Raw genomic sequence first — 22,653 nt, forward strand, 5'->3', positions numbered from 1 at the left:
TGCCTTTTTTTCATGCATTGGACTCTCTATACTATTGCATTGAGCACCCTGGCAGTTGTTAACATTGTGGGACTGTGCTTTTCCTCTCTGGGACTGTATGTATGTATGTATATATATATATATATATATACAGGGAGTGCAGAATTATTAGGCAAATTAGTATTTTGACCACATCATCCTCTTTATGAATGTTGTCTTACTCCAAGCTGTATAGGCTCGAAAGCCTACTACCAATTAAGCATATTAGGTGATGTGCATCTCTGTAATGAGAAGGGGTGTGGTCTAATGACATCAACATCCTATATCAGGTGTGCATAATTATTAGGCAACTTCCTTTCCTTTGGCAAAATGGGTCAAAAGAAGGACTTGACAGGCTCAGAAAAGTAAAAAATAGTGAGATATCTTGCAGAGGGATGCAGCACTCTTAAAATTGCAAAGCTTCTGAAGCGTGATCATCGAACAATCAAGCGTTTCATTCAAAATAGTCAACAGGGTCGCAAGAAGCGTGTGGAAAAACCAAGGCGCAAAATAACTGCCCATGAACTGAGAAAAGTCAAGCTTGCAGCTGCCAAGATGCCACTTGCCACCAGTTTGGCCATATTTCAGAGCTGCAACATCACTGGAGTGCCCAAAAGCACAAGGTGTGCAATACTCAGAGACATGGCCAAGGTAAGAAAGGCTGAAAGACGACCACCACTGAACAAGACACACAAGCTGAAACGTCAAGACTGGGCCAAGAAATATCTCAAGACTGATTTTTCTAAGGTTTTATGGACTGATGAAATGAGAGTGAGTCTTGATGGGCCAGATGGATGGGCCCGTGGCTGGATTGGTAAAGGGCAGAGAGCTCCAGTCCGACTCAGACGCCAGCAAGGTGGAGGTGGAGTACTGGTTTGGGCTGGTATCATCAAAGATGAGCTTGTGAGGCCTTTTCGGGTTGAGGATGGAGTAAAGCTCAACTCCCAGTCCTACTGCCAGTTTCTGGAAGGCACCTTCTTCAAGCAGTGTTACAGGAAGAAGTCTGCATCCTTCAAGAAAAACATGATTTTCATGCAGGACAATGCTCCATCACACGCGTCCAAGTACTCCACAGCGTGGCTGGCAAGAAAGGGTATAAAAGAAGAAAATCTAATGACATGGCCTCCTTGTTCACCTGATCTGAACCCCATTGAGAACCTGTGGTCCATCATCAAATGTGAGATTTACAAGGAGGGAAAACAGTACACCTCTCTGAACAGTGTCTGGGAGGCTGTGGTTGCTGCTGCACGCAATGTTGATGGTGAACAGATCAAAACACTGACAGAATCCATGGATGGCAGGCTTTTGAGTGTCCTTGCAAAGAAAGGTGGCTATATTGGTCACTGATTTGTTTTTGTTTTGTTTTTGAATGTCAGAAATGTATATTTGTGAATGTTGAGATGTTATATTGGTTTCACTGGTAAAAATAAATAATTGAAATGGGTATATATTTGTTTTTTGTTAAGTTGCCTAATAATTATGCACAGTAATAGTCACCTGCACACACAGATATCCCCCTAAAATAGCTATAACTAAAAACAAAGTAAAAACTACTTCCAAAACTATTCAGCTTTGATATTAATGAGTTTTTTGGGTTCATTGAGAACATGGTTGTTGTTCAATAATAAAATTAATCCTCAAAAATACAACTTGCCTTATAATTCTGCACTCCCTGTATATAAAGATAGACATAAATTCCCAGCACAAAACTACTTTTCCATCAGATAATTCTACTGCATCCAGTGTATGCATACTTAGCAATCCATGTCTCTGTTTAACCAATATACATGTATATAGACATAAAATGTCCTACAACTTGAACTGCAAAATCCTCACTAGATCTCTATAAAAGTTGAAAGGATTTATATTAAGTTTTTAATAGCTCCAATATCTTAATCCTTAGAGTAATTTTTTTCACAACAAGATTAAATTATCGTCTTTTCAGACAAAGCAACTGGATATATGGTTGCGCATACAGATATACTCAGCCGTTATGAAAAAATATATATAGTCTGGCAAATTAACCAACACAAACTGCAATTTTCATCTTTAGATCTATATCCATTTTCATGGCCAGGATTTCCATCCAAATTCCTCCAACTTTGACGTAGGAGTTCCACTTGTAATCTGGGACAATGTTTAATTATTTATAAAAACTCAATCATTACTATTTCTAACTGCACAAAGTAGACAAGATAAATATGGCCCAAGAGGCTTCTTAAAGGGACAGTCTAGTCCAAAATAAACTTTCATGATTCAGATAGGGCATGTAATTTTAAACAATTTTCCAATTTACTTTTATCACCAATTTTTCTTTGTTCTCTTGGTATTCTTAGTTGAAAGCTTAACTTAGGAGGTTCATATACTAAATTCTTAGACCTTGAAGGTCACCTCTTAAGAATGCATTTTAACAGGTTTTTCACCCCTAGAGGGTGTTAGTTCATGTTTTTCATATAGATAACACTGTGCTCGTGCACGTGAAGTTACCTGGGAGCCATCACTGATTGGCTAAACTGCAAGTCTGTCCAAAGAACAAATAAAGGGTCAGTCTGCAGAGGCTTAGATACAAGATAATCACAGAGGTAAAAAATATATAAATATAACTGTGTTGGTTATGCAAAACTAGGGAATGGGTAAACAGGGGATTATCTATCTTTTAAAACAATAACAATTCTGGTGTAGACTGTCCCTTTAAGGGGTAGATTAGTCTCAAAAAAGACCATCTGGTCTGCAAGTGCAAAGTAAATTTTTTCTCAAGCTAGCTTTATATACATGAGGGTTATTCTTGTATCTCCTTAGAGTATTTGTTGTTATTACCTCTACTGGAAGGGTATTAAGTTAATCAACCACCCTTTGTCTTAATAAGTGCTTTTGCAAATTACATCTGAAAATGTTGCTTAAGATTTTGACTTCGTTTTCTGGGTTTGCTATTTCTGTGAAAAATGCTTCCAGCCTCAGCTTTCTTAAATCCCTTTATACACATAAACGTTTGCTAGGTCTTCAGAATTGTAGCTAATCAAAATGAGGTCTAACTAGCGATCTACAAGTTTGCATAAGAACCTTGCTTTTTCTGCATATGGAAGGTAAATATTTAAAGAGTTAATAAGGCATTTCAAGTTGACCCATATGTAGAAACCCTCAATAGCATTGAATTATTTTCCTTAAAGAAAATGGGGCTGATTACAAACCTTTAGAAAACATTCTACTATAATTTTTCTACCAAATTCACCATCAAAGTCTATGGGGCATATTTATCAAACTCCGTATGGAGCTTGATGCCCCTTGTTTCTGGCGAACCTTCAGGCTGACCGGAAACAGAAGTTATGAAGCAGCGGTCTAAAGACCGCTGCTCCATAACTTGTCCGTCTGCTCTGAGGCCGCGGACAGAGATCAACCCGATCAAATATGATCAGATTGATTGACACCCCCTGCTAGTGGCGAATCTGCAGGAGGAGTCATTGCACCAGCAGTTTACAAGAACTTCTGGTGCAATGATAAATGGCGACAGCGTATGCTGTCAGCATTTATCAATGTGCGGCAGACATGATACACTACTTTGTATCATGTCCGCTAGCACATTGATAAATATGCCCCTATACACTACTTTGTATCATGTCCGCTAGCACATTGATAAATATGCCCCTATACACTACTTTGTATCATGTCCGCTAGCACATTGATAAATATGCCCCTATACACTACTTTGTATCATGTCCGCTAGCACATTGATAAATATGCCCCTATACACTACTTTGTATCATGTCCGCTAGCACATTGATAAATATGCCCCTATACACTACTTTGTATCATGTCCGCTAGCACATTGATAAATATGCCCCTATACACTACTTTGTATCATGTCCGCTAGCACATTGATAAATATGCCCCTATACACTACTTTGTATCATGTCCGCTAGCACATTGATAAATATGCCCCTATACACTACTTTGTATCATGTCCGCTAGCACATTGATAAATATGCCCCTATACACTACTTTGTATCATGTCCGCTAGCACATTGATAAATATGCCCCTATGGACAGTTTTCTAGATAAATAATTTGCTACATTTATACTAATTTTATTGCATGTGTGCTAGATTATTATTTGCATTACGTTATATTCTTAAATTTGATGATAAAATTTGTTAATTTGTGCTAAAAATGGTTGGATTATTATTATTATTTTGTGGTAAGGTATACTCGATTAGTTTGGAATTAGAGTAAAATTATTATTTGTTTTGTGCATGAATGATAGAATCATAATAGATGTCCTATAAAAGTGTAGAAAAGTAGATTATCTTGTTAAATGATGTAGCAAAATGATATATTTTTAAAAATGTTTTGTGTATATATATATATTATTCTTTATTTAGTTATTTATTTTTGTTAATGACTAAAAAAAAAAAAAAAAACTAAGAAAAGTCATCAAAAACTGTTATACCCTAAATATTATCATTTGAATATTTATAACAGCTGGGATAAGTTTACATGCAAAGGGGGAGAAGAACTGGGGTAAGAAAGGTTAGAGATAATTGTTTACATCCCTGAACAGTAGAGTTTTTAAGGAACACTTTAAACTCTGAAAAATATGGGAGAGTCTTATGTAGTGAAGAAGAGAGTTCCACGAGATTGAGGCCAGTCTGGAAAAGTCCTCTAGACAGGAATGTAAGGAGGTCACAAGAGAGGAAGAGAGAAGGTGGGCGATGGGAAAGGTAGGGAGTGTATCTGATGATGAGTGGAGAGATATAGGGGAGCAGTGTTATTGAGGACGATGAATGTTAGGGTCAGGATTTTGTGTTTAGTTCTGGAAACAAGAGGAGGCAGTGAAGGGATTGGCAGAGAGGTGCAGCCAAAGAGGAGTAACGTGCAAGGAAGATCAGTCTGGCAGAGGCATTCATTATGGATTGTAAAAGAGGCAGATGGCAGTTTAAAATGTCATGTTCTTTCAGAATCCTAAAAGTTTAATTTGACTTTACTGTCCCCTTAAGTCTGCTGGTATCTTGTGATGTAGAGATGCATTCCAGCCATGTTTCCTAACCAGACTAAAATGATGCACTTCACGGTCCTCTTCCATGTAACCCATCAATCATAAGTGGTGTTGTTTTATAAATGTCCAGCTGCTCAGATACCTAACATATATTCCTGTATAAGAAGACATATTCTATGATCTACATTTGCAGAACTGACAGAATAGATCATCTAAGAAATCTGATCTACTTATGCTCACTTATATAAGTTTTTATAAAGCAATAGCATCACTTGGCATAAGTTAAAATGTAGATGATATTTCTGTGTGTTTCAGTCTTTCTGTATATTCACCAAACATAGCAGCATTATCATGTTATCACCAATGAAAAATGTTGCATGTTACATATCATTTTCAAGTTGTTTCTGTGCAATGACTTGACATTTGTAATGGGCAATTGTCTTAAAGAAATATCAAGCAAAAGGGGGACACATCAAGCACATTTGATATACATAGTCCTACAAGTAGGGGATCAGGAAGTATTCATTTAATAGTAGATATGCCAGACAAAAGTAATAGATGATGAACTTCTCTTGGTGGTACTGGTATTTTTAACTTAAGCACCATTGAAGGTTCTGCGTTATGTATACAGAATATTTAACTCATTATTCTTAAGGTCATACACCATGTGGTGCCAATTTTCACAAAGTGCATGTTCTCCCTTTGCTTAGGGTGAAACAAAAGTTTTGAAGCTGAAGAACTTGCGGCCTCAGGACTATGCCAATTACACGTGTCAAGTGTCTGTACGGAATGTATGTGGAATCCCCGATAAATCCATCACTTTTCGTCTCACTAACAGGACAGGTAAGGGGTAGCACATGCATGCTTTGGAGTAAACATATGCCGTGTCTGGGACTGTAAATCTGAAAAGGAATTTGGTGATATCAGTCTTGCCTCTTGTTTTCTACTGTAATTCATTCATCAGTACTCATATTCCATTTAAACCACCCAATTAAATTCAAAATATAGTAAAAGCTATAACCTTCAGAAGTACAGTTTATTTGCTTTTCTATCTGTTAGTTAATGTTCTTGTATTATTATGAGATGAGCCATCTCTCTTTTTCAAATCACAGAACAGACAATCCTACAGGTATTATCACTATGTTGCTGAAATCTGACCACTCAAAGTTCCAGAGCGCAAACTGTAGTGGGACAAACATCCTACAGAGCCGCTACTGACTCTAAAGTTCTCTGGGCTTGTGAGATTCTCTAAGAAATCAGTGCATTCTCTAAAGACGTTTTTACCTTGAGAACTGTGTGTCTCACAAAGGGCTGTTCTCTGCTTTTAAGTAGGTAAAGGTGATATATTCATTACAGTAGTCTCAACAAAAAATTATAATCTAAAAAATTGTATAAAACAAGGGAGATATATAAATAAAGATATGTAGAACAAAAATGTATTGTTTAAACACATTAAAGGTCAAAATAGCAAAATAGGTCTGTAAAATCATACGGAAAAAAATAAATTTTAAATGAATTTACCCAGGAAAAAAATTGATTAAAGTGCACGTTAGAAAGACGATGTGAAATTCTTACTTACAATACAAAATTTAAAACATTTTTTGTTTGTTTGTTTGTAAAATGGGTCCTTTGCTTCTGCTATTGGGCAGTAAAGGGATGTTATATGGGAGTAGCTGAAATTATTCTGCCAGTTCTGACGTATTCTGTAAACTAAAAGATGGGGAGATTGTGTCAAAATACACAAATCAATTATTACCCTCATAGAGAAATATGTGTGTGTTAAAATAGAGGTGATTGTAAGACACTGTAAGCTGAAAGCAGAGTAATATGATTTGTATTGGTTGCAGGATTTAATTTTTATAGTGCGCCCCTTGCTTCCTGCTAACTTCACTCTCCCCAGTTAAATTTCTCTCTTGAGTGAGCCACTAGATCTTGAAGGGTTTTAACGTGGTTTTTCACATCTGATCCAGAGAAGTTGGGTCCCAAGGATACTCATAAGGGGAATTGTGTTTGTGTTATGGGTGGGGTAAGTATAGCAGGGATAAAGTTGGAAGTGTTATTTTGGTGCAGTTGGCAGTTGGCGGGTGTGACTATGAGGGTGTTTATAGGTGATAGAGATACATCCTAGAGCAGCAACAGGAAAGGGGAATGTTCACTTACTCCTTCAGCCAAACAAGTACAATTGGGATTCTCCCTAAAAGATCAGGTGCTGCCTTAGAGCACTTAAAATTACATTATCTTTAAAGGGAAATCTTTCTCCAAGCCATTCTCTTATTGTGACCTTTTGCAGGTAATGACTCTTAAAGCTGTGTATCTTCATACTGCACGTCATCCTGGAGCTTAGGTAATTTCCCATATCTCGAGACAGAAACAGTGCACATTCCTACATTACTGATGTTACCTGCTCCTTACAAATATGTTTTGTGTACACAATACAGAACAGGAGTTGTTCATTTTTGCAGTTTTTATTCACATTTTAGATGTTAAATAATATATATAAATCCTCATAAATACAAAGTAATAGAGCTGATGCAAAAGGAAGTTTATTCGGTGCATTGTGTATTACAAAAGCCAAAACACACAATTCATCAGTCAGAGAGCGAGCACCCTTATTGGTCTGCAGGTGAGTGCTGCTTCTGTTAGATGGTGCAAGAATACATAAGATCCAATATGCAGTGTCAGCAGTCTGTAAGGGGTTAAAGAAAGGTGCAGCCAGAAAAAGAATAAAATAGCATAGTGAGTCTGTTATAGGTGGGTTTAGTAGTTTGATGTTCTATTAATGAATCACGTACGTATATTCCCTTATTATGAGTAATTTAGTAAATGCCTTTACAAATATGTATGTAAACTCATTTCTGTATATTTTAAGTAAAAACTCCTGTTTCTATTCTTTCTCTTACTCGTAGCCTGTAAAAGGACCTCAGCACTTGTGCGGTTCTCCTCTTGCCCCATCAAATGAATTGCCTACATGTACGCATTGCTGCTCTTTGCTGTGTTGGCTGGGAGGTAGCCCCTAGGCAATGAGCCGTTTATACTTTTCATTCCATCCTCATTCTTAAATTTGATGAGATGATAAACTTCCTGAGTCAATTCTTAGATGTCATATAGATGTCACAGACAGTAAAGATGTCCCCACAATAGATATTTGACTGCTTTCAGGGACTGTATATTCTTACAACCATTTTTTTAAGTACATAATTATTAGATAAAAACATAAATGACTTTGTGCTGGGCGGTGTAATAGTAATCTAGGAGATTTGTCAGAGAAGCAAACTGCATGATAACACATGGAAGATTTGAAGATCTATAGATTTTATCTAGCATATTGTGACACAATTAAAGAATACTGATTACCACTAAAAATAACCCAAATGTTTGCCAAAAGAGGAACCAGTCATAATCGTTTAGAGAAGCTTACCAAATTATTTATCTACATAGGCTTATTAAAGGTGAATTTTTCTGTAAAAACATTACATATACTAGAGAGATGCAACAACAAACAATGACTTACAGAGACTTAGCAACAAGGGAAATCAGAAGCACTGACATCCTTTACAAAATGTCCATATAAAATAGAAAACTGGAGCGTGCCCTTATGAGACCTCAGTACAGATCACTAGCAAATCAAATCAGTGTGTTTAGAACTTTAGTCTTCCAACTAGGAGATGTCAATTCCATCTTACTGTCTATGATGTCACTGTTGCAGGGGCACCTAATGTGACATAGGATCTGACCCTGTCATTTTTATAAACCTCAATTCATATCTGATGCCAAGAGGAGATTCATGTTTATTAAAAGTGCAGGATAAGGAATCCATAATTATAAATGTGCAAACTGTCATAGTGGAAGGTCCATTTGAATAATTTATTACAATATGGTCACTGTTTTATTAATTTCCCTTACTTTGGCATAACTTTAGTAATTCCTGTGGGGGGTGAAGGGGATAAAGCAAAATGTGGACCAGTACTAAAATGCTTAGGACAAGTTTGCTATAAACTGACATCTGATGCTGTTTCTAACATGTTGGGGCTCAGTGAATTCTGGATATATATAGAGTATATAAATACATTTCTACAGAATTTAACTGATGTGTTATTCATTCCTATATTGCCTGCTCCTTGCTTTTATATAGCGCTCCTCATCCTTTTCTTGTGTGAAGAGCCTGGTATGGGTTTTAACTATTCCAATCATCTAAAAAAAAGTCACAATAATAATGCCACCTGGGATGCTTATTGTGATTGCATTTAAGGGTTTTCAAGTTAAAAGTAAGTTTAAAATAAAATCATACACAGTGGTGTGAAATAATTCATTGTTCAATATTATGAACTGATATTACTGATTAAGTAAAAAGAAATTGTATTCACTCTGTCATCTTTAATGATGATAAAATCTGAAAGTGGGGGGGGGGGGGGCGGAGGAATTTGACATTCCCCACTGGGGTATTATTACTGTTACGGTATTATTATTTTTTGCCCCACCCCCTTCTGAAAATTGTTGCAGATGTCAATGGCTGCAACTTTTGCTTTGGCAGAATATACTCTTCATAACCCATTTGAAAATCTAGTGAGTAGCCTGTGTATTATAGATTGTCATATATTTCCCAGATCACCCTGATACATAGGTTTACTAACCCAAAGGACAGCTCTTCAAACAGATTGAAAAACCTGAAAAAATCAAGCTAAAAATCACCAGTTTTCATACATTCTCACAAAAATGATGTTATGTTGCCAAGTGAATGAAAAATAAATGATTCTTGTTGAATATTATTTGACATTTCACTAACAAGCCAGATACTATCACATTGTGCACTTTTCGTACTATTTTATTTACCGGAACAGTACATCTAAATTACAGTGGAACTGGAACTACCCCTTTTATACATTTGGATATGTGTCTCTTTTCCACAAATGATTTGATCTTAACCTCCAAAAGGAAAGTGAACTGAGTTTGCTATGTACATTCTCTTTCACTAATACCCATGTACCCCAGAGAATTTATACAATGTCTTGCATGAGATATATGATTATTATTATTCTTTATTTATAAAGCGCCAACAGATTCCACAGCGCTGTCCATGGGTACAAAGATAAAAGTACAGTACAATACAATATAGAAGACACCAAAGTTTAACAAAACAAATACAGGGGGAATTGAGGGCCCTGTTCCCGTGGGAACTTACAATCCAGATATATGATTGTTTCTGTGGTTATTTACTGGTTGGGTTCAAGGGCTTCCAAGAAAAGGCTTAGGGGGCCAATAATTGAGTCATGGATACTGGATACTTAGTACAGGTGCTGAATAAGTGATCTGGTGATTAGCTCAAATAACACTTACTGTAAAAAAGTAGCCAGGGGTTTAATTAATTTGATGTGTATTAGTATATCCTTGGAACAAATACCACTAGTCTGCCCAATGTAACATGGTAGAATTTAGTGTCCATTTATTGTCTTGGTAATTTAGAACACTGTAGTATAAGCCCACATTTTTATCATAAAATGTATTTGTTAAACCTACAGAAGTTTTTGATTTGTTTAAAATGAAACATCTGAATACTTGTAACCAAGTCATTAGTTTTTACCAGTTATTAAGTTTAATTAAGTGCATCATCTTCTCCCTTGCTAGTAACACTCTCTATCTCTGTATATGGCCTTACTAAGCACAGCTGTGAATAATTAGACAAGATGGGGAAAGGCTGTTTTTTATATGTACAGTACTACAGTATTGTTTTTTTGTGTTCTTTGTTTAGAGTTTCAATATCTATTTAAAGGGACAGTCTAGTCAAAATAAAACTTTCATGATTCAGATAGGGCATGCAATTTTCCAACAACGTTCCAATTTACTTTTAACATCAAAATTACTTTGTTCCCTTGATATTCTTTGTTGAAAGCTAAACCTAGGTTGGCCCATATGTGAATTTCTAAGCCATTGAAGGCCGTCTCTTAGCTCAGTGCATTTTGACAGTTTTTCACAGTTAGACAGTGCTAGTTCATGCGTGCCGTATAGATAACATTGTGCTCACTCCTGTTAAGTTATTTAGTCAGCACTGATTGGCTAAAATGCAAGTCTGTCAAAATAACTTAGATAAGGGGGCAGTCTGCAAAGGTTTAGAATCACAGAGGGAAAAAGCATATTAATATAACAGTGTTGGCTATGCAAAACTGGGGAATGGGTAATAAAGGGATTATCTATCTTTTTAAACAATAAACATTTTTAAGTAGACTGTCCCTTTAAATTTCAACTTCCTCCAACTCTACATTTTAAACATATGTAAGTGGGATAGACAGACTCACTGCTATCCCCTGATAGGCAACTTCTGTATCACTACTTTATTGCAGCTTCATTAGTGCAGTATCAGGGGCCAAATTATCAAGCTCCGTATGCTGCTGCATAACTTGTGCACCTGCTATAAGGCGGTGGACAGAAATCAACCAGATAGAATACAATTGGGTTGATTGACACCCCCTGCTAGCGGCCGATTGGCCGTAAATCTGCAGGGAGCGGTATTGCACAAGCAGTTCACAAGAACTGCTTGTGCAATAATAAATGCAGACGGCGTATGCTGCCTGCATTTATTGATGTGCAGCGGATCATGTCTGCTCCAACTTTCATAAGTATGCCCCTAAGACTGTATGCAGCACATACAATGATACATTAAACAAATTGCTGTCCATTCTCTGAAACCTTAAAGTGACCCTCTCTGGTCAGGAATGACTTACACAATAAACCCCTTGAACCATTTTTTAAAAGTGCTTTAAAAAATTCAATGCACTCTTGTAAGTTATCTTTGAATTAAATCAGGGTTAAATTAATGAGCTTTAATATTTATAATATAATATTTATAGCTTAATAACTTCTTAACCTTTTAACTGTTAGAGGGGATTGACCAATCGTATAGCAATACATTACAGCCCTATTCAAGGGGTTAATCGCAAATTCCAACCTTAGTTTTTTCTCTAAGAGAAAAATGTTTCAAGCAGGGAATTCTATTTAGATTTCAATGCACTAAAGCTAAATTGTTATTCTTTACATTATTTGTACATTTGGAATCACTAGTGGGATTTGCTGAATGAATTTGTTAATATCTACATGCAGCTGTTATTGGTAGCTCTGGAATTCCTTACCGATAATGTCCTTGACCTGACATATAACTTGAGTGTCCTCTTGCACTGTACAGCTTTTGTCCCAATCTCCCTGTGACCACCAGGGGACAAATATATGAGGATATCACATCTCAAATTCAAATGTTTTAGTCTGAAATTCTACTTATCAAGGGTTATCCTTGCTTCTTATTTTGGCGAAGAGCAGCCATTGTTCTACATTACACTCTGTGAATTTCAATACCGTAGCGTCTTCATCCCTTTGTGCTTTTTAACTCATGGTTGAAAAGACTCCAAGATACAGTATTTATAGTGATACACTCAGTAAGGAACTGGATACTACTTACTGGTGCTCTCTCTGTTCAGGGGCACCTTGGTGGGGACGCGCCAGAGCTGACAATCTGGTCTATAGAAGCAAGAAATCAATCCAGTCTCCCTTATGGATCAGAGCAGAGGCCGGTCAGTGTCCTCTGTTTATTTGTTTAAAGGAGGGGTCTCTAATGTATCATGTATGTTGTATGTTTTCTTTTACACAGGTGGATATAAAGTAATATGTCTAACTCCTATGGCTATTAGTTGTTGCGTGTTAAATTGCACAAATTCACTTCAGGAGAAAAAAGAAGAATGGATGAGAAATAGACTAAATTATATGAAGCAGTGCACTTTCTATCTGTGGCTCCATTCCAATCAAGCAGAGTACTTTGAAAAATATATCACCTGTTTTTATGGGGGGGGGGGGGTTAGAGGGTGGGGTGGGTCCAAATTCTAAACCATTTCACTTATTATATAGTTTCATATGTCATGGAAACTTGAAGCACTTGAGCGTGATGCAGTATAGCTTTTTAAAAGCTGACTAGAAAAAATCACCTAAACATTTCTATGTAAAAAAGGAAGATATTTACCTCATAATGTCCTAATTATTCTTACACCATTGTAAAGGGACTTTAAGCAGCCAATCAGGATACTAGTCCCAGGACTTGCAAGGGAGCCTGCATCTGGCATGTGCAGGCACAGTCATGTTATTTCCCTATTCAGTTTAAAGAAGTTTAGTATGAAATCCCACAAGATTTTAGTGAAATCTCATAGTATCACAGCAATGGATATTATGACCTTAGCACTGCTGATGCTAATTGGCTATTGTTTTGGGGGGTTTCAACGTACAACTGGACAGCAGTTGAAGTATAACTTTTATTATTGTAAGCTAAATATATTTTAGAGATGTTAATGCAATATTTTCTTGTCAGCTTTTTACAGTTATGCTGCACTACTTTCAAGTGATTTAGCATATGGGTATTATGTTCCTTTAAGAGGACACATATCCAGCAGCTTTTCAAATGATTTTTTGGACTTTAACAATCTGCACTGAAACTTAATGTTAAATTTCTTACCCAAGCTCAGTTCAAATCACACTTTTAAACTTTAAAATTTGTATCGACTAATCAGCAAGAACAACACAAGTTCTTCACCAAAAATGGGCCGGTATCTAAACTTACATTCTTGCATTTCAAATAAAGATACCAAGAGAATGAAGACAATTTGATTATAGGAGTAAATGAGAAAGTTTATTAATATTGCATGCTCTATCTGAATGACAAAAGACAAATTTTTAGTCCAGTGTCCCTTTAAGTGTTTGTAGGTTTAAATGTGTAAATTATAAAATCCTTTAAAATTATATGAGATTATTAATTGTACACGTGTAATGACTGGGTGACAAAATACATAGACTTAGGTTACATATCTTCTGTTTCAATGGAACCCACGTGAAAATCTAGGATACACCTGTTTCTTAGATTTTGCTTTTTTACATTTCTTATTAATTGGAATAACTTGCAGGTCAATAACAAAAAGACAATAAGATTGTTTTGTGTACAAATTGAAACTGATTGGAATGTGAAGCAGATGTTACAATAGCAGGACACAAGGAAGACATTTAGATGTGTGCTTGCATGGGTTAACTACACAGGAAAACCACACATACATATTTCTGCTTCCAAGAAAACCTTTTTAAACATTTACTAATATAAAGGGACAAAGAAGTCAAAATTAAACTTTCCTGATTAGGAAAGAGCGTACAATTATAAAACACTTTGTAATGCTTTTAACAAAGCTCCCTCTGCCTTTTGCTTTCCTTTTTTGAAACTTAGCTAATTTCCATGAGGGCATGATCAGGTAAGATCAGGGGCATGCACATGTCTTGTGAACTATATGGCACTAGTGTTTGTAACAGTGTAATAATGTTATACATATATTGCCCAAGCCACATTCGCACTCCTAGTCATACCTCGGTATCCTGTCATGGAAAGGAACTAAGCTTCAACAAAGGAAGCAAAGATATAGTGTCATAGTAGATTAGGTTAAAAGAAGAAAAACGTCCATCAAGTTCAACTTATACAGATCCTACCTGACTTACAATAAAGAATCTGTCAACTGAACTTACATAAATACATTTATAAGCCAACCAATTTAACACAGACAATTACATCACTGAATTTTGTTTTTAGTAAAAAATGCATTTAAACCATTTGTAAATTGAGCTAAGGTATTGGCATTCACTGCCTCCTTAGGCAAAAAGTTCCCCAATTGAATTGCCCTTACAAGATAAAAAGGCAAATTTGATAACAGAATTGGAAGGTTTTTAAAAATAGTAAGTTCTTCCATGTCCCTTTAAATACATAATATCTATGATAAAGTTAGGATTCTTCAGTCAAGTTACCAACAACTAACTACTGGGTTAAAGGGACACTGTGGCATATTTTCCCCCAAACTCCCAGTAGCCTGTTATACCAGCTACAGACTATGACATTACCTGGAATTTACTCTTGTAGGTTTATGGTTGTGACTGAAATAGCAGGATTAATTCACTGAAACCACTACCTATAATGACAGTTTCAGTGCCTACGTATAGGCCTTTCTGTATAGAAAAATAAATATAATTAGGTACAAGCTCAGCCCAATTAAATGGGAATATTCTTTAGAACAATGAGCAAACTAATGTATTTCTAATTCAAAAATAATTCTATAGGTGCAAATTCCTATGATTTAATACTCCGTACTGGTATAACAAGTAATTGGAATTATATTTTAAAGTACAGTGTCTCTTAAAGTAGCTTAAAGTAGCTTCACAGTGGTTCACAGCTTTAAAGGGACATTGTACTTAAAATTTTGTTCCAAATAACTTGTTATATTTGATGCAGTAATGTAAATGTATAAAAATGTTTCTTCATCTATATATTTGTATTTAATGTTATTTAGTGGCTGTTTTTGTTAATACAACATCACTTTAAATGGTCTGAATGCGGAGGGAAAACAGACCAGCTGTCCTTTTATCTCTCTATATACACAAAGCCTATTGGTTAGGTATTGAAATTATGACTAGGAGATTCAATGAGTAAAGACAGCTAATTAGGTACAAGCATCTTCAAAGGCAAAGAAGCTATTTGAAAAATATATATATACTTCAGCAAGAAAAATTGATAATTTGTAAAACATTTTCTTTTACAGTAGAATGTCCCTTTAAGGGCAATTGTATTGACTGTCACATAACCCGCACCATACTGATAAGCCCCAAAAGGATATAACAAACTGTATAAGGTTGATGTTGTTAGATTACTGCTCTCCACCCTTTCTTGAAAACATAAGGTTAGTGATAAACATAAAAATAAACTTTATAGAGATGTAGTTTTAAGAAGGTTTTATAAGAGGGAGGATGCTGTATCTGCTTATTTGTCTGTATAATTTATTGCTACATACTTAATCTTACTTTGTACTAAACAACTTTAATCCATATAAAATAGCTCCATAGAAACATTAATTTTTATTATTTGCATGAAATATGTTGAGTAACAGTTGGTTAAACAGTATCCCTTGTGTGCTTTACACAAATGATTATTAGTAGAATCACTTGTGTGCTTCATACTAACGCTGATTGGCTGCAAGATGAACACACCTCTAAAAGCCTAAAAATAATATGATGCTTTATTAAAGACAAGAAAAGAAATATGAGATTTTGGGATATTTTCTAGCCTATTACAGGTGCTGAGTGGGCAAACACCTCTGATGTACTCTGTTATACAGTAAGGGCTTTTTTCACTGTCTTTATAATATGATTTGAATTAATTTAGATTGGGAAATAACCCAGTAACTACTCATCTCTTCAGATAATAATCGATTTACACTGAAATTCTGAGATTGTTAGAATGCCTGTATCCATCTTTGTGCAAATGGAACATTAGGTAATAGTTATATCACCAGAAACCATTTTGATTGTAAATTATAATTGTTTTTTTATATGAAAGTGACACTATAATTTAGGTTACTGCAGGTTTCAGTGCATGTCTGTGAATAGGGAAACCAGGTGAAGATGCCATTCACTAAAATGTTTGACAACCAGAGAGTTATTTAAGGGAAGTGGTAGGTAGGGACTCAGACCTTAGATAAGATCTCATGACCCTACAGCTTCTTTCTGGCATATGACCTCTTCAGACCTTAGATCAGACTGCATTGTCTGCAGTCCTTGTCAGTAATATTGCTTTATGGCATTAGATAAGACCAGTTTCTTTGAAAACCCTGTCAGCTACAGTATACCCCCACATTAAAGCTCAGATCAAACCTTTTCAGTTAAGTTTTCCTACATATATTTTACTGGGCAGCCAGTTCAAATAATAACTTGTAAGTCTTGAGTGAGCTCTCCTGAGCTTCTGTGTTATATCTGGGGCCCTGGATATCTCATGTAAAGTGAGTACTTGCAGAAGTGGGCAAAGCTCTATAAAATGAACGTGCAGTCCTGTTGTTTGAGCTCCAACCATTATTTCCGTATATTTTATACAAATTTACCATCCTAATAGTCTATACAAGTTTTTTAATAAAACATCATAACTTTCACTTACTTTTCCCTAAAGCCCTTTTGCTGTTCAGTAAGCTGCAAAGGCACCATTGCTGCTAGAGTTTTCCAATGTCTTTCAAATGCATGCAAAATGAATTAATCTCAACATTGGGCTGGCTGTGAGACTGTCTACAGCCACTCTGGGGTTAATACACTGACAATGCATATGAGCATTGGAATGACAGGGGTAAACAGCAAAGGATGGTGCTGCCTTATGTATTTTTTTTAATTAAATGACGCACATTGGTAGAATTTACTATAATTAAATAAACAAAACTATACACAGCACTCACTCTGTAATGTTAGAACTTTTATGTTGCTTTCAACATTCCAAAACGTTTTTCTTGCATAAGTTTAGTAAAATCAGCTTAAAAGTGCCATGGTACTTATTATGATTCGGACAGATCATTCAGTTATACAAATCTTCCAGTTTATTTCTCGTATCCAATTTACCTCATTCTCTTTGTATACTTTGAAACTATAGACTTTAGAAATGTAAATGGATAAGAGTTAAAATTCATAGTGGAGATATATCAGAGCGCCAAACAAAGTAGGCTGGGTCAAGGATCAGTACAGCAAATACCGACAATAACAATAAGAGTAAAAGTGTATGATAAGAAAAGTTTAATACAATTAGATACAATCCTAAAAAATGTTGTTAGACAACTTGACACATTCCTTTTAAAATGTGATTACACTCAGATAAAAACAGTTGTTATTCATGGATCCATGTTACAAGTAAAAATACAGCATAAAATATATATAAGCATAAAACCAAATAACTGAGAGAACTCAGGTTCACAATTGGATGAACAAGTACTCGCGAGTGGTTGGAGCTGACGTGGGTAAATAGAAAAACCCCAGAGGTCTCTGGTACCGGAGATCCTCTTTACAACTGTTTATGTTATTTGTCACATATTGAATATGTTTCAACTGATCTAGGATCAATTTCACAGTATTGCTATTATTTTTTCACATTACTGTTATTTGTTTTTCTTTCTATTGCTCACCTCTGCTTTTTATTATGTGTACACTCACTTTTTAATACCACTGACATGTTCTTTTATGCACTACACAAACGCTGAGTTTATTTTCTACAATTTTTTAAGAGATTTGGTTTACACGATCACGTCATTTTCATCAAGCACTTGTAAAGGTATTTTTTCACGCTCCATACCAATTTAGGAGCTTTTCTCCATTTTACTAAACACATAAACAGAATATTTGGTGTGAGTTGGGATTATCTTTTCCCTCACAAATATCCATTGTCGTAATATTTGCTTTATCATTCACCACATATCACACAATATACACCATTGTTATTGTATTTAGTTCTATCAAACTTAAACACATAAGTAAAACTTATGGTGTGAACCGGAACCACCTTTTCCCTAAACATCTACTGTCATAGCATTTACCTTATCATCTACCACGTACCACACTATTTCACATCATTGTTATCAGCACACACCCTTGTCCGGTTATCGTATCCGTTTTTTCTATTTACCCACGTCAGCTCCAACCACTCGTGAGTGAGAGAGTTCTCTCAGTTATTTGGTTTTATGCTTATATATATTTTATGCTGTATTTTTACTTGTAACATGGATCCATGAATAACAACTGTTTTTATCTGAGTGTAATCACATTTTAAAAGGAATGTGTCAAGTTGTCTAACAACATTTTTTAGGATTGTATCTAATTGTATTAAACTTTTCTTATCATACACTTTTACTCTTATTGTTATCGTTGGTATTTGCTGTGCTGATCCTTGACCCAGCCTACTTTGTTTGGCGCTCTGATATATCTCCACTATTTATTGTTAACTCCTTATTGGCAACTAGGTGCCAATCTATCAGAGCTAGAGGTCTGTCTAGCTGGCGCTCTGTAATTTCCCCTTAAGAGTTAAAATTCAACATTCACCCAAACATGTAACGGGATAATACATTTTAAGGGGTTATTACTTACCTTTTGCGCTCTGGAGAGCCGTACTAATACGGTCCTCTTCTTCACAGAGCCCTGCTAACAGGAGATTTAGCATAGCGGCTCCCAAGGCCTGTATAAAAGTAGAAGGTCCTCAATGCAGTCCCAGGGAGCTGGCCGTGCTAAGCATCCTGTTAGTGTGTCCTGGTTACTGTAAAGAAGAGGACCAAGTTAGCATGGCTCTCCAGTGTAGGGTTGCAACCTCGGCCATGTTTTCCTGGACACACGTGTTACACATGCTGCAGGGTATGCTGGGAGGAACATGAATAGTGCTGTCCAGGATCACTAATTCATGTGCTGTGCAGGGGTGCAATTCATGTTCCCCTCTGCACACCCTGCAGCAGGTGTAACTAATAAGTGTCCAGGAAAATATGACCGAGGTGGCAACCCTACTCCAGTGCGCAAAAGGTAAGTATAAAGCTACAGGTGAAATTTAACAAGAACGAATATTCAGCATCCATTTAGTTTTAAACTAAATTAATACCAAATAGTGCAGCCAAAGAATATTCAGGGAAACGAATGTCCCCAAATATTCATTACAAAAGTTTTGGACAAACCAAATTTTTTTACAGCTGCATATTTGTATTTATTATGTCCCAGATTTCCTGCATAACTTTAATCTTTCTTTATCTCATATCATTCTGTTTGTTTGCAGAACCAAGCCTGGCTGAAAATTGCTGTATTATCTAATCTCACTACTTTATGCAGATTATATTGTTTTTGGCCCAGTTTTGCTGCTGTGCTGTTAGTAATCCTCATTAGATTTGGCTTTGGTGTCATTTTCAAATTTCCTTTAAATTAAAGAAAAAAATAATAATTAAGATTTAAATTATCAGAGGTTAAATTCAGCATTAAACTTTTAATGACATAGTTTTTGTGTTGGATAAAGTAAAGATCACACTGATTTTTGTAATTAAATGATCAGTTAGTTGGAAAGACTTTAAATGCTAATTTTAGTAACATTAATTAGTTATTATACGCTCATTAAAGGCCTGTCCTTTTGACATATGGATTCTTGTCACCACTCACACTGCAGTGCCTAGGGAGTTATTTACATGTAAGTCTAATGTATAGGAAATGTCTTTTATCATATATCGAAAGTAGTTTTGCTAAATAAACTACTTTTTTTATTTTATTTCTTCTTTCAATTATTTATAACTGTAGGGTCTATTTTAATCTGCTCGAAAAGTCTCAAAATTACAATCACCTAGATTACGAGTTTTGCGTTAACAGGGGTGCGGTGCTAATGAGCATTTTAAGCTCACTGCTCACTTGCAGACAGCGCTGGAATTACGGGTTTTTACTACAATTCACTAAATTATTCCTATTTAAAACTAAATACTTACCTATAAAATAAACCCTAAGCTAGCTACAATATAACTAATAGTTACATTGTAGCTATCGTAGGGTTTATTTTTATTTTACAGGCAAGTTTGTATTTATTATAACTAGGTAGAATAGTTATTAAATAGTTATTAACTATTTAATAACTTCCTAGTTAAAATAAAGTCAAATTTACCTGTAAAATAAAACCTAACCTAAGTTACACTAACACCTAACACTACACTATAATTAAATGAATTACCTAAACTAAATACAATTAATTACAATTTAAAAAAATGATCTAAAGTACAACAAAAAACCCACTAAATTACAGAAAATAATAATTACAAGATTTTTAAACTAATTACACCTACTCTAATTCCCCTAACAAAATAAAAAAGCCCCCCAAAATAAAGAAAAAAGCCCTACCCTACACTAAATTACAAATAGCCCTTAAAAGGGCCTTTTGTGGGGCATTGCCCCAAAGTAATCAGCTCTTTTACCTGTAAAAAAAAAAGTACAAATACCCCCAACATTAAAACCCACCACCCACACAACCAACCCTACTCTAAAACACACCCAATCCTCCCTTAAAAAAAACTAACACTAACCCCTTGAAGATCACCCTACCATGAGACGTCTTTACCCAACCTGGCAGAAGTGGTCCTCCAGATGGGCAGAAGTCTTCATCCAAGCTGGGCAGAAGAGGTCCTCCGCACGGGCAGAAGTCTTCATCCAGACGGCATCTTCTATCTTCATCCATCCGGCGTGGAGCGGCTCCATCTTCAAAACAACTGACGTGGAGCATCCTTCTCTGCCGATGACTACCCAACAAATGAAGTAAGTGATGTCATCCAAAATGGCGTCCAATCAATTCCAATTGGCTGATATAATTCTATCAGCCAATCAGAATTAAGGTAGGAAAAATCCTATTGGCTGATGCAATCAGCCAAAAGGATTGAAGTTCAATCCTATTGGCTGATCCAATTAGCCAATAGAATGCAAGCTCAATCCTATTGGCTGATAGGATTTTTCCTACCTTAATTTGAATTGGCTGATTGCATTCTATCAGCCAATTGGAATTGAAGGGATGCCATCTTAGATGACGTCACTTAAAGGAACCTTCATTCGTCGGGTAGTCGTCAGCCGAGGAGGATGCTCCGTGTCAGATGTCTTGAAGATGGAGCCACTCCGTGCTGGATGGATGAAGATAGAAGATGCCGTCTGGATGAATACTTCTGCCAGTCTGGAGGACCTCTTCTGCCCGGCTTGGATGAAGACTTCTGCCTGTCTGGAGGACCACTTCTGCCCAGTTGGGTGAAGACGTCTCACGGTAGGGTGATCTTCAAGGGGTTAGTGTTAGTTTTTTTTAAGGGGGGATTGGGTGGGTTTTAGAGTAGGGTTGGTTGTGTGGGTGGTGGGTTTTAATGTTGGGGGTATTTGTACTTTTTTTTACAGGTAAAAGAGCTGGTTACTTTGGGGCCATTTTAAGGGCTATTTGTAATTTAGTGTAGAGTAGGGCTTTTTTATTTTGGGGGGCTTTTTTATTTTGTAAAGGGGCATTAGAGTAGGTGTAATTCGTTTAAAAATCTTGTAATTATTTTATTATTTTCTGTAATTTAGTGTTTGTTTTTTTCGTACTTTAGATAATTTTTTTAAATTGTAATTAATTGTATTTAGTTTAGGTAATTAATTTAATTATAGTGTAGTTTTAGGTGTTAGTGTAACTTAGGTTAGGTTTTATTTTACAGGTAAATTTGTCTTTATTTTAACTAGGTAGTTATTAAATAGTTAATAACTATTTAATAACTATTCTATCTAGTTAAAATAAATACAAAGTTGCCTGTAAAATAGAAATAAACCCTAAGATAGCTACAATGTTACTATTAGTTATATTGTAGCTAGCTTAGGGTTTATTTTATAGGTAAGTATTTAGTTTTAAATAGGAATAATTTAGTAAATTGTAGTAATTTTAATATATTTATTGTAATTATATTTAAGTTAGGGGGGTTAGGGTTAGGGTTAGACTTAGGTTTAGGGGTTAATACATTTTATATAGTGTCGGCGACGTTGGGGGTGGCAGATTAGGGGTTAATAAATGTAGGTAGGTGTTGGCTATGTTAGGGCCAGCAGATTAGGGGTTAGTAATATTTAAATAGTGTTTGCGATGCTGGAGTGCGGTGGTTCCGGGGTTAATATGTTTATTATAGTGCCGGCGATGTCCTGTTCTGCAGATTAGGGGTTAAACAAATTTATTTTAGTGTTTGCGATGTGGGAGGGCCTCGGTTTAGGGGTTAATAGGTAGTTTATGGGTGTTAGTGTACTTTTTAGCATTTTAGTTATGAGTTTTATGCTACGGCGTTG

At 35.8% G+C, this 22,653-nt stretch overlaps 1 protein-coding gene across 1 annotated transcript in view; it reads left to right on the forward strand.

Annotated features, from left to right (window-relative positions):
- MDGA1 (MAM domain containing glycosylphosphatidylinositol anchor 1) overlaps positions 1-22,653 on the forward strand; it is an 802,309-nt gene that overhangs the window by 416,769 nt on the left and 362,887 nt on the right. The window contains exon 5 of the mRNA XM_053712693.1: positions 5,718-5,850. Within this exon, the coding sequence (XP_053568668.1) occupies positions 5,718-5,850 (133 nt within the window). The remainder of the gene's footprint in view (positions 1-5,717; positions 5,851-22,653) is intronic.

Source organism: Bombina bombina, chromosome 4, assembly GCF_027579735.1.
Source record: "Bombina bombina isolate aBomBom1 chromosome 4, aBomBom1.pri, whole genome shotgun sequence".
Classification (NCBI taxonomy): domain Eukaryota; kingdom Metazoa; phylum Chordata; class Amphibia; order Anura; family Bombinatoridae; genus Bombina; species Bombina bombina.